Here is a 15546-nt window from a genome sequence, read left to right as displayed (position 1 = left end):
CCTTGGTTTTCTGAGTATCACAGGTCTTGATATCTTTATACTGGCTTTATTTTTCCTATATGTAGGAAGGTGACTGAAAAGTTGAATACCTCTGATCTTTAATTCCATGTATGTAAGAGGTATGTTTTACCCATGGAAGTGCAATGGTTATGTCTCACAATTTCATATAAAGAAATGCAGGCTGTTTAAATATTGTATTGTCCCTGTCCAGAAGTGATATTATGCAGCTAATAGAATGCAAGCATGCTTAAGAGGAATGACCAGAATAAAACTCCATTAATTCTGTAGTACATCATTGGTTGATTTTTTTGTATTTAATAATAATAATAATAATAATAATAATAATAATAATAATAATAATAATAATAATAATAATAATAATGCAGATCTGGCCTTGTAGCCAGAATTCTTTGTTATGACAGCTGTCACCTTTGATGTGTGCTTCTCTTCCTCCATAGGTGTCTGTGTGTGACAGGATACACAGGACTGAACTGTGAAGTGAACATCAATGACTGTGACTCCAGTCCCTGCTTAAACCAAGCCACCTGTGTGGATGCCTTGAACTCGTACGTTTGTAAATGTCCCCCTGGCTTTACAGGCAGCAGGTGTGAAACAGGTACACAGGACCAAGTGAAAGAAAAAGGTGGCTTGACTAAGTCTCTGTGCAAGATTTGCACTGGCTGGGCTGATTTCATACAGCTTCCCCAGAAAGCAGCTAGGGTGGTGGGACTGTGAGAGGATGAGCGAAGCCTGTGTGACTGCAGCGTTAATAAGTGTAATTGCAGACAAGTAACACCATGTGCCTATGTCATTTCTAAGGCATGGTTCTATCTTTTTAATACCCAGTAGGACTATTGAATTTATTTTATATTTACACTATGTATCTAGGTAGATCTTTCTGTTTCTTGTATTTTGTAGGGCTTTGCATCACAGGGTCAGAGATTAGTGAGGGGTAGTCTTAGCTTCAGAAGTCCAAAAGGCATCAAGTTCCCTACATGCAAAAGGGTATCAAGTTTGCTGTGGACAGCTGGCATGGGTGACATCCATTGCACAAATTCCAGGGGGGATACTGGAGACATTTGAACCACAAGGCTCAAATCCGTCTCCACAAATTTATAAAGTAGCTGGTGAATCTTTACACAGAGGCTGTGTTGATTTCCCAAAGACAGTAGACAACATGCAGGACATTTGCCCTGCCATCTTATGTCAGAGTTTAACACCCACCATTCAAGAGAGCTCCACTTGATAACATCACATGGAGCATCCTTGTAAAGCATGTCACCGTGCACTGAACTGCAGCACAGAAGTGCTGTCCCCTACCAGGGCTGTGTATTTCAGTAAGTCCAGAACAGGAAAAATCTTGGGTTGTCTGGGGGTTTTTCTTCATATCTTGATTAAGTGGAACCAGCTGACTATACTTCTTTATGTTGTTGGATGGTGGATGGTGGACAGATATGTCATTTCAGAGGACAGAGAAGAAAGGTTCATGTTCATTGCTAGATAATCAATGTCTTTTCCAGGTATTTGTCTTGAAATGCTGTATTCTAGCCTTGGAAAGCTCTGTATGCTGGCTGATGTTAGACTGCCAAAAGTTCTTTCTACCTCAATTTAATTTAGTGAATAATTTTTGTAGATGGGCTCCTGTTTATTGCATTTGCTTAGATTTCACTGGATTTTCTTTCCATATTTGTGTGAATATTGGTCTGAAAACTCTCTGTCTTTGTTGCAGAACAGTCCTCTGGTTTCAATCTTGATTTTGAAGTCTCTGGTATCTATGGATACGTCATGCTTGATGGTGTTTTACCATCTCTTGGGGACATCACCTGTGCATTCTGGATGAAATCCACTGACACCACAAACTATGGGACTCCCGTTTCTTACGCAGTAGAAAATGGAAGTGATAATGCATTTCTTCTGACTGATTACAATGGGTAAATCACAGTTTTGTTTTTCTACAGTTTACAGATATCTTGGATTGATAAAGGAAGTGTAAAACAAAAGAGTGAATATAAACTTTGCCTATTTTGGGGCAGAAAAATCTGCATCCAAACTCCCTTGAGAGAGTTGTCTCTGTTTTATTTTTCTCCTTGCTTTGTTTCCATAACTTTTTCCTCTATAGAAGAGTAATGGCAAGAGAGCAGTGAATTTAGGCAACATGATTTTTTTCTGGACTACATTCACACCTTTTCTAAATGGCTCATTGAGATAATGAGTGGAACAAATGGAACTCTGCACTCAGAGTACTTCTGACATGATTCTAAAAGCCGAGTATGACTCGCACTTTTACAAAAGCAGGGTATGACTTGTAGTGTGACTCCAAACTCAACAGGAAAATTTAGGAATCCACTATGCATCCATGACTTGAACCTTAATATTTCTTACAAAAGCATGTTACTTATTTCATCATAAATATATATATGTTTTGTATATGATAACCAACTTTCAAGTCCTCTGGGAGTGAGATATCATCTCTGATGATCTTTCAAGAGAGATTTCTCTCATAGTACAGTCACAGTTACCTTGTTAGTCAAATAACATTTCTTTGAATCATGGGGGACAGACGATGCTTTTAAAGTAGCTGCATGCAGCTGAGTATGCCTGTGTCTTCCTTCCATGCAGCTGGGTTCTTTATGTGAATGGGAAGGAGAAGATAACAGACTGTCCTTCAGTGAACGACGGCAACTGGCATCACATTGCAGTGACATGGACGTGCACAGATGGGGCATGGAAGGTGTACATCGATGGAAAACTGTCTGATGGAGGCAGTGGGCTCTCTGTTGGATCAAAAATCCCTGGTATGCTTTATTTATATTGTACCACATCTGTTGCCTTCATTCTGTTCTTATTGCAGAATATGCAAGTGAATATTTAGGTGTTTTTAGTATATATTCACGGTTTCTGGTTTTCTGAAAAGCTCGTGTTTGCTGTCCTTTTTGTGAGGACATTTCTCCTCACTTGCCATCACTGAAGACAAAATGCATATTTCTAGGTTATGTTAGTAGGTAACTTGTTTTACAGATAACACAGTTTAGTCCACAAAGGAACCTGTGCAGAGCTGGTTGGGGGATGGCTTTGTGACAGTGTCTCACTTGACAAAATAAAGTTGATCTGGCATTTCCCTTACATGTTGTGTGTTCAGGGTTGATTAGCCTTTTCCTGCTCTTTTCAGTCATATATTTGAAGTTATGTTTGTATTTTTTCCTGACAAGGTGAGGTTTGCTATTTCATTGTTTCCTGTGATCAGTCATCTGTAGAGTAGTATCAGAGGGTGTAAAAAGGAGTATCTTCAGCACTGAAGGGCTATGAAAAGCTTGCTATGATTTGGCTGCAAAGAGGTTTTGTTTTGATACTGTTCGCACACTGCCACCATCCAAATTTACACAGAATTTCAAAAGAATATTTTATTAAAATAAAAAATAAAATACTGAAGCATTTTAGTCCATAATCCTTAGGTTTGCCCCTGTCTTTCCCACTTAAATTAGGGATCTCTCCAGGGATAAGACCTAAGGAAGTGTGCTGTCTCCATTACTTTTTGACCTTACCCACATACCCTATGATGTAGAAAATGCATGTTCACGTGTTACTGGTAAAGGAGGATAAATTTAACTTGTGTGTCATGTCTCAGAGCATTGACTACCTTCAGTGTGCTTCAGAGGGTATGGAATCACATTTGACCTGTGTGACTTTGTAAGCTTTTGTTTAAAGCAGGAAATAAAAGTTAGTATTGTAAAATATGGCCCACCTGTTCAAAACTGCATTTTACGTTCCTGTTATGCTTCAAGTAATGACCTACAAGTGATCCCTTTGAGCCAGTGTCATTCCTGAAGCAGCCATAGGTGATTTCTGCTGCCATATGTATTTGACAGTCACTTCCAAATTGCTATGTTGACCTACCTCAGTCTAACATAAGGCCTCCCAGAGGTTTTACTGAGAGAGTTTGTTGAAGGCAGCTGGTCTTCACTGAAAAATCCTAGTAACATAAGGCAGCAAAATTTTTGGTTTTGCTTAGTTTTTAATCTTCTTGTGGGATCCCTATTGTAAGGCTTTGTTTCCTACTCCTCTTCAACTTCTGAGTTTAGGTGGTGGTGCACTTGTACTGGGTCAAGAGCAAGATCAAAAAGGAGAAGGATTCAACCCAGCTGAATCTTTCGTGGGCTCCATCAGCCAGCTCAACATTTGGGACCATGTACTTTCTCCACAGCAGGTGAGTCCTTAGTGCAGTGTTTGAGCAGAGGGCTCTGAACATAGGATGAACATTTGAGAAGGCATTCTAGGTTAGTATATTGGGTAGACCCCTGCTCCCACAGAAGTCAGTGGGGACCAGATGGAGCTCTGGCTTAGGGTAATAAGTTTAGTGTAGCTAGTAAAGTAGCTTTAAGCAAAACTAAATCTGGTAAAATCAACACTGAGTCACCTTCTATTTTGATTGAGTCTTTCTGTAGTATATGGCTTCGAAACAGGAAGGAAATTATGTATAAAAATTAACAGTACTGCTAGAAGAGAGAGAAATCCAATGAAATAAGCTAAGTGCTTGTTTTACAAACTACATACAGTTTCTCATTCTGTTGTTAAAACTTCAGAATGGAGACATCAGAATTTCTGTCAATGCATTAGACACTGAAAAAGCTGAACTGTATAGTTTTAGGAAAAGTCTGAAAGGCAGGATAACTGAATATTGAGTTACACCCAATCAGGTACCAAAAATAAAAGCTTGGCAGCACCAAACTTCCATTGAGTTAAAAATTGATAAAGATTGAAAGATGTCTGCAAGGACAGTGATCCATCAGCTTTTCTGAGCGACAAGCTTCAGTGCTCAGTTATCTATCCTCAGAGTGGAATTTGTTTCTCTATGCCTAGTGGGGACCTCCCACTTCCATTTATGACTATTGGTTGTGTCTTCCACTCTGTACTGCTGTACAAGCCTGACTCTGTGCACCTGATCATCTCCCTATACACACAGGGCTGCAGAGAGGTGTCCCTATAGCTGTTTCTGCTCTAGGCTGAACCAAGCTCTCCTCTCAGGACAAATGTTCCATCCCATCCCTGAACTTGCTCCAACTTGTCCATGTCTTTCTTGATGTGAATAACCCGAAATGGAATGCAGTGCTCCAGATGTGATTTAATAAGCACTGAGGAGGAGTAATCACTTCCTTGGCTTTCTGATGGTTACCCTATTCACACAGCTGAGGATGCCATTGGTCCTCACTATTTACAAGTGCACATCTGGCCAGTACTCAGCTCACTGCCTGCCAGAGTCCCTAAGCTCTTTTCCACAGAGCTGCTCCTGCTCTTGGCTTTCCTTACCTATATCATTCAGAAGTTCTTTCCTTCTCATTTTTCCTTGTCGAATTTTTGAGGTCTGGGTTGTCCCTTTACTCCAGCCTGTCAAGGTGCCTACAAACACAATTCTGTCCTTGTGATCACCAGCTTGATACTATCTACAAACCTGATGACAGTACTCCATCACCACTTCCTGCTCATTAGTATTTTGACCTGAAGGTCAAAAGTATTAAATTACTGATAACACATGAACAACAAAGACAAATGTTTAAAGTTAGAGGCTTTTCTTTGGGGAAGAACCTTTGGATTAGAAAGTTTTGCTCTTCTGATTTTTCTTGAAGTTCAATCACTGATTGGTGGTTTATAGCTGTTTGTTATCCATGATCCAAATAAGAAATAATAACATGAACAGAAAAAAAAGAAAGCAGAATCTTTGCGTCCCACATCCAGATGTCTCCTCTGTTTATTTCTCTGATTTTTTACTACTTTGCCTCTCTGATGAGTTTAAAACTACCCAACCATCTGCTACTGTTCTTGGCTTTTAGGGTCACCAACTGTTGCATTGCCAAGTCAGATCTTCAAGTTTTTGTTTACTAGCAGCTTTGAAGCTGATAAGCATACATGTGATTTTACAGGGCACACTGATGAAGGGTTTTAAGTTCAACTGTCTGAAACTTTCTCCGTAGTTGTCCCTCTTTAATGACAGGCCTGATTGAATTAGCACTTGCTTCAGATGCAGTAGAGTTAGGACAAGGAAGAAAATCCTGCCATTCATTTATAGTATCCATATTACTCCTCTGAAAAGACAGATGGGACACTAGACAGGAAGCTGAGCCAAGTAAGCTTCCTATACAATTTTTACCTCATTCACTTCAGAACCTGGAATAGTAATCTGTTATCATTAGGTTTGTTCTGGCCAGCTGGAACTATTCATTAACTCTTACCTTTCTATTCTCAGCAATAAAAGAAAGCAGGGTGACAGAATATGTTGCCTAGTAAATAAAGGAAGGTGGAATCTAGTCTTTAAGATTTTTCATTGCATGTTTTAGTTGCTTATCCACTTGCACATTAATTTGATATAGGTAAATTACCACTCTGGTAGTTTTGTTGTTGAATAGAAAGCAACAGAAATATGAGTAGTGTATAGGCAACTGTGAGATCCCTTCTGGCCCTCCATTCTCCATCATATGGCTTGAAAGATCTGGTTCCCAAACTTGTTTTCCCGTCACAGGTAATTTTTTATGCCGATTCATTGCAATTTGTTTGCAGCCTTTGGCCTAAGCAGTTTCCATTTGCACAGATTGCTGAAATGAGAACTTTGAAATGGCCTCAGAATAAACAGAGAACATCAGTTTCTTCTCCAGCTGTAGTGACTCTGGAAAAGTCCAGTCTGCCTCAACGAGTCCAGAGTAGGAGCAATATGAGAACAAATCACTCTGAAGTTCATGATGTACCTTTCCTTCTCACAAGGATCAGCACTAGATTATTCTTGGTAGTTGACTTCCTCCACTGGAAACTCAATAGAAGGCAATCACCCATCTGAGAAAACTTCTTCATCAGAGACATATGACCAGATCTTCTCTCAAGATACTAATCTGCAGTTGGTCTAACAGAGTGTTCATTTGTTCCTCCTGTACTTACCTGGCCTATACAGTTCCTGTTTCTGTACTCCATCAGTTATGTCCCTGTCCCATTTTGTTTGGGCCTTGCCTACGGTGTTTTAGGGAGTCTAGTTAATTCAGTTCCCAAAATCTGAGTTCTGGAAACAACTAATTGCCTTATTAAGCTGCTCCGTTTTGTTTCTGTCCCTTGTATGTGGTGCAGTGCTAGCAGTTTTCAGAGCACTTGAACATTAGGTTCCTTTTGGCTCCTCTTTGGCATTTTCTGCAAATAGATAAGTGTTCTCTCCAGGTTGCATCCTCATCACTGTCTTTTTCTGTGACCTAGATGTGTTTTTCTTTTACGCAAACAAATGCAATTGTATCTCAAGAACTGTGTTCAATACCTTGTTATATGTCAAGTAGTCTTTCAGGCAGTGACTCAGCACTAACTGTCCATAGGTAGAAGGCTTATAAGAACAGAATAATAAGTACTTCAGGCAGGAACCTCTTGTGCTAGAAAGGATGAGCATAACTCCCTCAAGGATCTGTTCTAGTGTTGCATGAATGCACGAAGGGAATATTTTTTTTTAATATTCTTTTCCTACACTGTCCTTAAACATCACCCAACCAACTGTTTTAAATCCATAGGTAGAATCTCTGGCTACATCCTGTCCAGAAGACCTGCAAAAAGGAAATGTACTAGCCTGGCCAGATTTCCTGCCAGGAGTTGCTGGAAGAGTGAAGATAGATTACAAGAGTATATTTTGTGCTGGTTAGAACTTTACTTCCTAGAACCCTTTTTTTTCTGAACAATACCATAAGAAACTTTTATGGGGTCAACTAGCTAGCTTGCAGCCTTTGCTGTACTAACCTTGAATAAATCATTTTGATAATTTGACAGTTAGAACATGCAGACCTTCATTCTTCAAATTCCAGGGGTTTGTAACAAAAGTTCATGAAATCTCTGACAAAAATTTATTGCTTCCTGAATTGAGATGGGGAAAGAGTGATGATGGTACTGGATCAGAAAAAAAAAATCCTGCCTTTTACTCTAAGAATAATTGTATGGTATTAAAATATCTGCTGCCTCCTTGCTTCTTTTTCTGTAGATTCCTTTTCTGATTTGTATGTTGATGATTCTCAAAACCCTTTGAACCCAAGAGGGATGTAGCATGCCTAACATTTTCAAAAGCATTTTCCTGGATAAACTTACGCGGGATCAATCACATAACAGTTTATTCATTTCATCATGTAGCTGTACCTCTTTACTGTATGCACTTATTTTGTCCACAGATTGTCCATCTTTGCAAGGATCCATACCACATCTTCGGGCCTCTTCTGCTGATTTAAAGCCAGGGTCAAAAGTGAGCCTTTCCTGTGACCCAGGATTCCAGATAGTGGGAAACTCTGTTCAACACTGCCTTAACCTAGGACAGTGGACACGGCCTTTTCCTCGATGTGAAAGTAAGTTGTCTCAGTGGGCTGACAAGATTAGGAAACCCTGGTGTTTATTTGGATCCTATCACTATTCATGGCCTGGGATTTTTGCAGCTATCATGCACTTGAATCCATCCATGTTGCAGCACCATGTTACATATATGCTTAAAACTAAACTCACATTCTGCTGAGCAGAAACTCTGTCATGGTCAGGTTCTTACATGTTTTTCAGTCAGTTTCTAACACCCATGAGTGTTAGAGAAATTAATAAATTTGGATCAGCAATCTGGTGCTTTCCTCCCCAGTGGCATCAGGAGTGTGGAAGATGCACAAGAAATGCTAGAATATCTCTATGATTTTTAGATGCCACTGAGAATCTTTGGTTTGAAGTAGAAGCCTTGACTTGAGTAAGTTATGAACTAATTTCTTTAAAGGCAGCAGATATTTTTTTAGGACTTGGAAGTGCTCCGAGATTTACAGGATTTCTTCAAAGAAACTGAGCTGTATGCATTCAGGCTGCCAAGTTTCATTTGATTCTGTGATTCCTGTTCCTGCTTTCTCCTTTCCTTTGGTCCTCCTCTGTTGTGACTGCATATATGACTGCAGTTGCTTGTATTGGAGCTGATTACATTTTTCATTTCAGCAGAACAGTAAATCAGCTCCAGAAGTAGATATTGCGTAATCCTAGAATTTGTATGAAATTTGGAGGAAATCATCTGATTTGTTAAAAATGCCTTTAAAATACTTTGATCTAGATTTTAACATCTTCCTCTTTATTCAGTTATTTGTAGCAAAAGTCCACAGTCCATCTCTTCTTCTCTGTAAAGAATAGCCGCACCCATGAGGATTTACCCAAATCAAGTCCTGCTGGGCAGAACGAAAGTTCACTGGCAGAGACAGCTTTCACTTTCTTGGTGTGTGATCATTTAAAAGCCACCAGAATCCTGTTAGTGTTTGTGATTTCTCTACCTTGGGCCAAGCAGTTTTACCTGCTGAGCACAGAACTGAGACAGAACAGGGCTGATTTGCCATAAACAGGCCGAGTGGATGAAGGCCAGACTCTCTCACTGGCCTTTACTTTCAAGGTACCTGTTCCACGAGCACCTGATGAATTAAAGTTACTTGAAGATACCTATTTCCTGCATAGTGAACTACAGGTTTATACTAATGCTGTAGGCCTGAAAAAGTACTGACTGAATCAGGCTCAGTGTAATCACTGTCTTCACCCACCAGGATCCTTTTCCTCCTCCTGGTGATAAATACCCCCAAAAACCACAGATGCCTGACAGTCTTTGTTACAGGGTCCCCAGCTCTATTCCTTCACAGCAAGTACTTGCCTTCCATTACTATAGGCTTTAAGTTCTTGTTGTTGATCCTTGCACACAACTAGGGGACTAGGACTTGCTATAACCCATGTAGCTGGGAAGAAGAGCTGTGTAGCTGTTGGAATATGTTCAAGCCTTTTTGATTAAGATAAAGATGCACAGAAGCAACTCTCCTAGAATAAATTAAAACCTCTGGCAGTCAGGTACTGGGATGCCTTCTGCTGGCACTGGGACCAGATGGGCTTATTTACTAAAGTCAATCTAAAAGATGCCCAGGGTTGTATGTAAGGTCAGTTCCAATCTCTCCATCATTTATGCTCTCCCTCGTCTCAGGCCAGTACTGTAGCTCTTAGCAGTCTCTGTTGGCTACTTTTGCAGTGTTGAGTTTGCTTTTCAGGTTGTTATTTCAAGGAAATAACAACCTCCAGCAAGGCAAACTTGGTTTTCCTTTTTTTTTTTTTAACTCACCAAGGATCATTTACCAAAAGTGTTCTGTGACTGAAGTGCTCAGATCTCAGCCACAGACCTCTACTCCAGAGCTAGCAAAATTTTCTTCTCAGGAGCTGGAGAGTCCTGTTAAGACTCTTATTGCGAAATGCCCAGAAAACAAGACCCTCCACTAGACCTGAAATTAATTAGCTAATTCAGAAAAGGACTGAATCCTCTTGCTGATGGAATTGTACAGCTGCAGAGATAAAATGTGCGGTAGTGGCTCTCATGTGGAATTACTCTGAACAAGATTTGTGTTTGTTCTGCTAATGCCTGTGCCCTCTTTTCACCCATGTCTCAGGAATCAGCTGTGGAGTGCCTCCAACTTTAGAAAATGGATTTTATTCAGCTGAGGACTTTTTTGCTGGCAGTACTGTTACCTATCACTGTAACAGTGGCTACTATTTGTTGGGTGACTCCAGAATGCTCTGCCTGGACAATGGGAACTGGAACAGCATTTCACCATCTTGCCTTGGTAAGATGTGTCATACATTTGGCTGCATGCACTGACAATCTTACACTTCTCCTGTGCCCTTAGGTTTGAGTCGGCATTCATTCTGAAACTGTGGAGGGTAACCACAGTCTCAGTCATAATCCAAAATACTCACTTTTTTGGAATACCATGCTCAGCCTTATATGAAACCAAAACTACATTCTGTCACCTTTTTCTGTCCATCCTCTTATATGCCCCACATCCTGCATTTATCAAACATATCTAAAATTATTATATAGGCCTGCATTCTACTCCCAGCCTTTCTCCTTCAATGTCCTGCAATCATTGCATTCTATACTTTTGACCTGTGCATTTTGTTGTTCTCCATCATGCTGTCAGTGTCCCGTGCTCTCCAACCAGGTTCTTTTAGATATTTCACACATGGACATTGTAGTACTTAATATCAGATGTACTCACCTGAAGACAGTAGATGCTGCACTGGATTTCCAATCAAGCAGAGTGATACAAAATGTACTGTATAACACAATATTAAAAAAAAATCAAGTTATTCAACAAAATACAGCAATTGTAATACACAGTTTTAGGCACAATTCCAGTGTGTTTCCCATTATCAAGCTCTATGATATGTTCACCATCATGACCTTGCACATCCCCAGTAGCTGGGAATGAATGTGTGGGTTAAGGTCAGCTCAAACCCATTGCTAGCTGTCTGACATTTATACCTCATGTTTGACCATGTATTCATTTCCACTCCTCTGTACTGGTCTGTCTAACTCAGGAAGACATTCACTCAGGAAAACATTCTCCTTGAGTTCTTTAATGAATTCAAGGAAAAGCATTTACACTGCCAGTTGATCCACTCAACTATTAATTGATGTTTACCTAAAAGAAAAGTCACCTTACTGTCTCCTTAGTCCCTAAGCTTAATGGGCAGGTCAACTTCCAGTGTTCTCTGAGCCTTTCTTCCACTGTGGGGGTTTTTGGGTGAATCACACATGCCTTCCAGCAAGCAGCTGCAGCACTGGGAGGGCTGGGAGTGCACTTGTGGACACAGCTCATACAGGTGCCACACTGTGACTTGCTTGCTGGCCAGCTGGGTCTGATGTGCAGTGGCACAAGCCGACGGGTGTGACAGGCTGGCACTGGACTGTGTACAGAGGACTAGGTGTCACTGGTCTTGCAGAGCCATGTCTCCAGCTGGAATCCACTAGCTAGCTGCATCCAGTTGTACTGGATCTTAGCCATGCCTCAAATGGGAGTTGCACAGCAAAAAACTGGCAAGATTTCTGTTTGATTTGACTCCTAATTCTTTGTAGGTATAGCACATATCTTTTTAAGTCAAGACAAGCAAAAGAAAAGCCAGAAGTCTTTTAGTTCTGTCAAAATTCACTTTGGAGTAGGATCCATCTGGTTTCATATCCTGTCCAGCAGCACTCCTTCAGAAACTACAAACATCATCACAGGTGCTTCAAGGCTGTCCAAATAGTTCAACTTCTGTGCAGTAGGTCTAGTCACAATGTTCAGAAGGAAAAAGCCTGTGCCCCACCTTCCAGCTTGCTCTCATAAAGCAGACTAATGGGAAAATGAGAACAAGAGTGGATTTGGCACCCTGACCCACTATTTACCTTTCTGACTCATGCTTCAGGGAAGTGCTAACAAAACCTGCTACACCTATGCCCTGAAGCATTCCTTTTGTTCTGTTAGGGTCTGATTCACAGTGTACTTCCACCCCATTGGAACTCTCTTGCCTAACAAGACATTACAGAAGAAGCAGTCATTCCAGTTCTGCTGTGGTAGCACTTTGCATTCTCCTGGTACTTGTGTAATTGGCAACTTTTTGGTATTAACGTGCAGCTATCATGCTGCATATCAGAAAGAAACTGCTTTTCTTTTTGATGTGTTGTCATCTTCATGCTGATCAGACTCATCTAACAGTGAAAAATAAACCCTCCAATTCACTAAATTGTCTTGCTTTTTTAAGCAGTGCTTTTTTTTTTTTTTTTTTTTTTTTTTACTGGAAATGGGCCAAGAACCCAAACTGTGCCTCTGCATGGATGCCTAGGTCAACAGGTGTCCTGTAGCAGGGCATTTCAATGAAGAATTGTTCTACCTCTCTTGAACAGTCTGAAACAAGCACATTTATAGAGAGAGAATAATCCCTGAGAATAACCCTGGTGCCAGCACTTTTCAATTAGATACTTTGAAATTGAATCTTTGCAATTTTGACTCATTGTTTTCATACCAAGGACATTTCCTTACTGTCAAGATTAAAAGATGTTATGAGGTATTCTGGAGCAAGGGGGTTTTTTAATTATAATAACTAATATGTTTTGAAATTATTTTAACTTTTCTGGCAACTGCAGGCTCTTCTTGGACCTAGTCTAATTCTCTTCATCAAAGATGGGGCTCTAATATTTTCAGAGTATTTCCCCTCTTGACTAAGTTTTCCTATCTTAGAATTGGGAAGGTTGAGATATAGAGGACTTCCCAAGCAAGAGTTTAATGCAAAAATCTTTCCTCAGAGTGTCTGTCCAGACTAGTAGTAGCAATGGTTACATTATCTGTTCTTTTGCAGCTTGGAAACCAGGTACTTTATACAGAAGTAGTGACCGAAGATTTATAGATTTATCTCTGATTTTCTCAGGTTGTGCAATACAGTTGAGTAAATTATAATTAAAGTTATAATTATAATAAAAATGTACAGTTATAAATATTTGTTTAAATATTAAGTATTTTTACCAATGGATCAAAAATGTGGTTGCAGTAAGTGTTTTTAATTATACTCCTTAAAGCAATTCCTCTGACAGTAACACAGAAATTTAAAGCAAATGTTTACTACAAATAGCACACTAGAGACATGGGGTTTGTGGGTTTGTTTTTTGCAGATGTTGACGAATGCGCTGTTGGATCAGACTGCGATGAGCACGCATCTTGTCTCAACACAAACGGATCCTATGTTTGCACTTGCATCCCTCCTTACACCGGAGATGGTAAAAAATGTACAGGTATGGGAAAGAAAAGCATCCAGCTAGCCTTTCCAAGATGCAGTATGGGCCTGTATCCCGCCCTGCAGTTGCCAGACAATAATTGATGTCTAGCACAGGCATGCTTTCATCTCCAGGTCTGTTTAGTCTGGATGAGGCTGTGATAAATGAAGACTTTTCATTCTTAAAAAGTCACCTCTCCATATGGATTCAGCTGTCATTGGGATGCTGCTCCCAGACATACGCACATGCAAAACCCTTATTGCACACAGAGCACAAGACCTGGGAAGGCCACAGCGTTTCACTTCTCAGAGCAGAGCTGTGCAGTGAGGAAATATTTTAAAAGAGGCTTCTGAGTAGGGGTAGAGCTTCCTGTGGAAACATTAAACAAGGTAACTTTGGATGAAGATTACAAGACAATGACATAGGTTAGGATAAAAGGCAGCTGGACAGTTTTTATGTTCAGGGATGGACATGCTGGAATGGGCTTTCCCTCACAGAGGGAGAAATGACTGTAGGATGTGTTTGCTTCTAAAAACTAATGGAAATTCAATTACAGTGGGCTCTTCCATGTCAAGATTAGCTTACTTGCCTGAGTCTTTAGTGTCTGTCACATACATATAAAACAGAAAAGGCTGCAAACTACTTACGAGTGTTTTCCTTGTGCTTTACCTTCCTACTCTCAGCAAAATCCCAAGGATATCTCCTGCAACTTGTTCATAAAACCTGACACTTAATTATATTATTCGTAGTTTCCCTCTTCCTCCTCAGAACCCGTGAAATGCCATAATCCAGGAAACCCAGAGCATGGCCGTTTATATGGGGATACTTACAGTGTTGGCAGTCAAGTGACATTTTCCTGTGAAGAAGGGTTCCAGCTGACAGGAGCAACGAAACTTACTTGCATGGAATCCGGGGAATGGAGCCACCCAATTCCCTATTGTGAAGGTGTGGTTCCTGGGGAGAATGCATGCTGAAATGTGACTTTAATATTAGAGGGATGGAAGGGGCAAAGTAATAGTGAAGAGCCTTTAGAGACCATGGCAGCTTATGAAACCCTGTCCTAGCAGATCTGGATCTCAGTGTTGAAGCCTTTGTTTTCTTAAGGCTTAAACACTGTTGGCATGTTTGTACTCTCTGACACAGATTCTCCAGTGCGTCAGAGGTATAGACTCAGTCTAATGCAAGCATTAGAAGTGTTCTTCTAATTCTTCTCCACCCAGCCCTTCATTTTCAAGGAATTGATGACTTAAAGACCATTAACTGTGTCTTGGTGGATATGAAGCAACCAGAAAGGACAGGCTGATGCATGTACATAGTCAAGGTGTAATAGCAGATATTGTTTCTTTAGAAAACCAGAACAAATGAGGTGAAGCAACAGGTAAAGTGAAGAGTTGACAAAGACTGCCTAAGCAAAAAACCAATTATTTGTAAAATGGTATATATGGAGTACTCTATAGTCAAGCATGTGGTTGCTGAGCAGTTATAGCTACCTACTTCCATTTAGTTCAGTTTCTCAGTAAGATGAATTCAGATATAGTCCTAATGTCATTTACAGATTAGTCAAGAACTCATTGTTACCTAGGGCTTTATACTTCAAATCTTTACAGAGAAAACAAATCAAATCCTAATTTTCTGATCATTTTTGTTTGTGTTATATCAACCTCTCTTGTATTCCTGTCTTTTTAAAGCTATATCCTGTGGTGCTCCAGTTATTCCAGAGAACAGTGCCATTTTTGGCTCAAATTTTACATACCATAATAAGGTGGTGTACAGGTAGGAATTCAGTATGTTTGAAGTGGTGTATTAATAACTGATTGACAATCTAGCAGCAAATAAAGTATGGCTGAATTGTGAGATTGGTTGAAATGAAGGAGAGGAGCAAGATGGGATTATAATAATGGAAGGACATTTGGTTATAGAGTGGCTGTTCATTACCAGAGCTGAATGTTTACTCCAGTACTACTTCTCTAGTC

General features: G+C 40.1%; 1 protein-coding gene across 3 annotated transcripts in view; it reads left to right on the top strand.

Moving 5' to 3' along the window:
- SVEP1 (sushi, von Willebrand factor type A, EGF and pentraxin domain containing 1) overlaps positions 1-15546 on the top strand; it is a 125483-nt gene that overhangs the window by 75999 nt on the left and 33938 nt on the right. For all 3 annotated transcript variants that reach the window (XM_063421741.1, XM_063421740.1, XM_063421739.1), the window contains exons 25-34: positions 459-616; positions 1730-1931; positions 2620-2795; positions 4080-4204; positions 7530-7653; positions 8175-8345; positions 10434-10607; positions 13472-13591; positions 14342-14518; positions 15262-15346. In XM_063421741.1, the coding sequence (XP_063277811.1) occupies positions 459-616; positions 1730-1931; positions 2620-2795; positions 4080-4204; positions 7530-7653; positions 8175-8345; positions 10434-10607; positions 13472-13591; positions 14342-14518; positions 15262-15346 (1512 nt within the window). The remainder of the gene's footprint in view (positions 1-458; positions 617-1729; positions 1932-2619; positions 2796-4079; positions 4205-7529; positions 7654-8174; positions 8346-10433; positions 10608-13471; positions 13592-14341; positions 14519-15261; positions 15347-15546) is intronic.

Source organism: Prinia subflava, chromosome Z (genome assembly GCF_021018805.1).
Source record: "Prinia subflava isolate CZ2003 ecotype Zambia chromosome Z, Cam_Psub_1.2, whole genome shotgun sequence".
NCBI lineage: Eukaryota > Metazoa > Chordata > Aves > Passeriformes > Cisticolidae > Prinia > Prinia subflava.
This window is presented reverse-complemented; position numbering and strand designations above follow the sequence as displayed.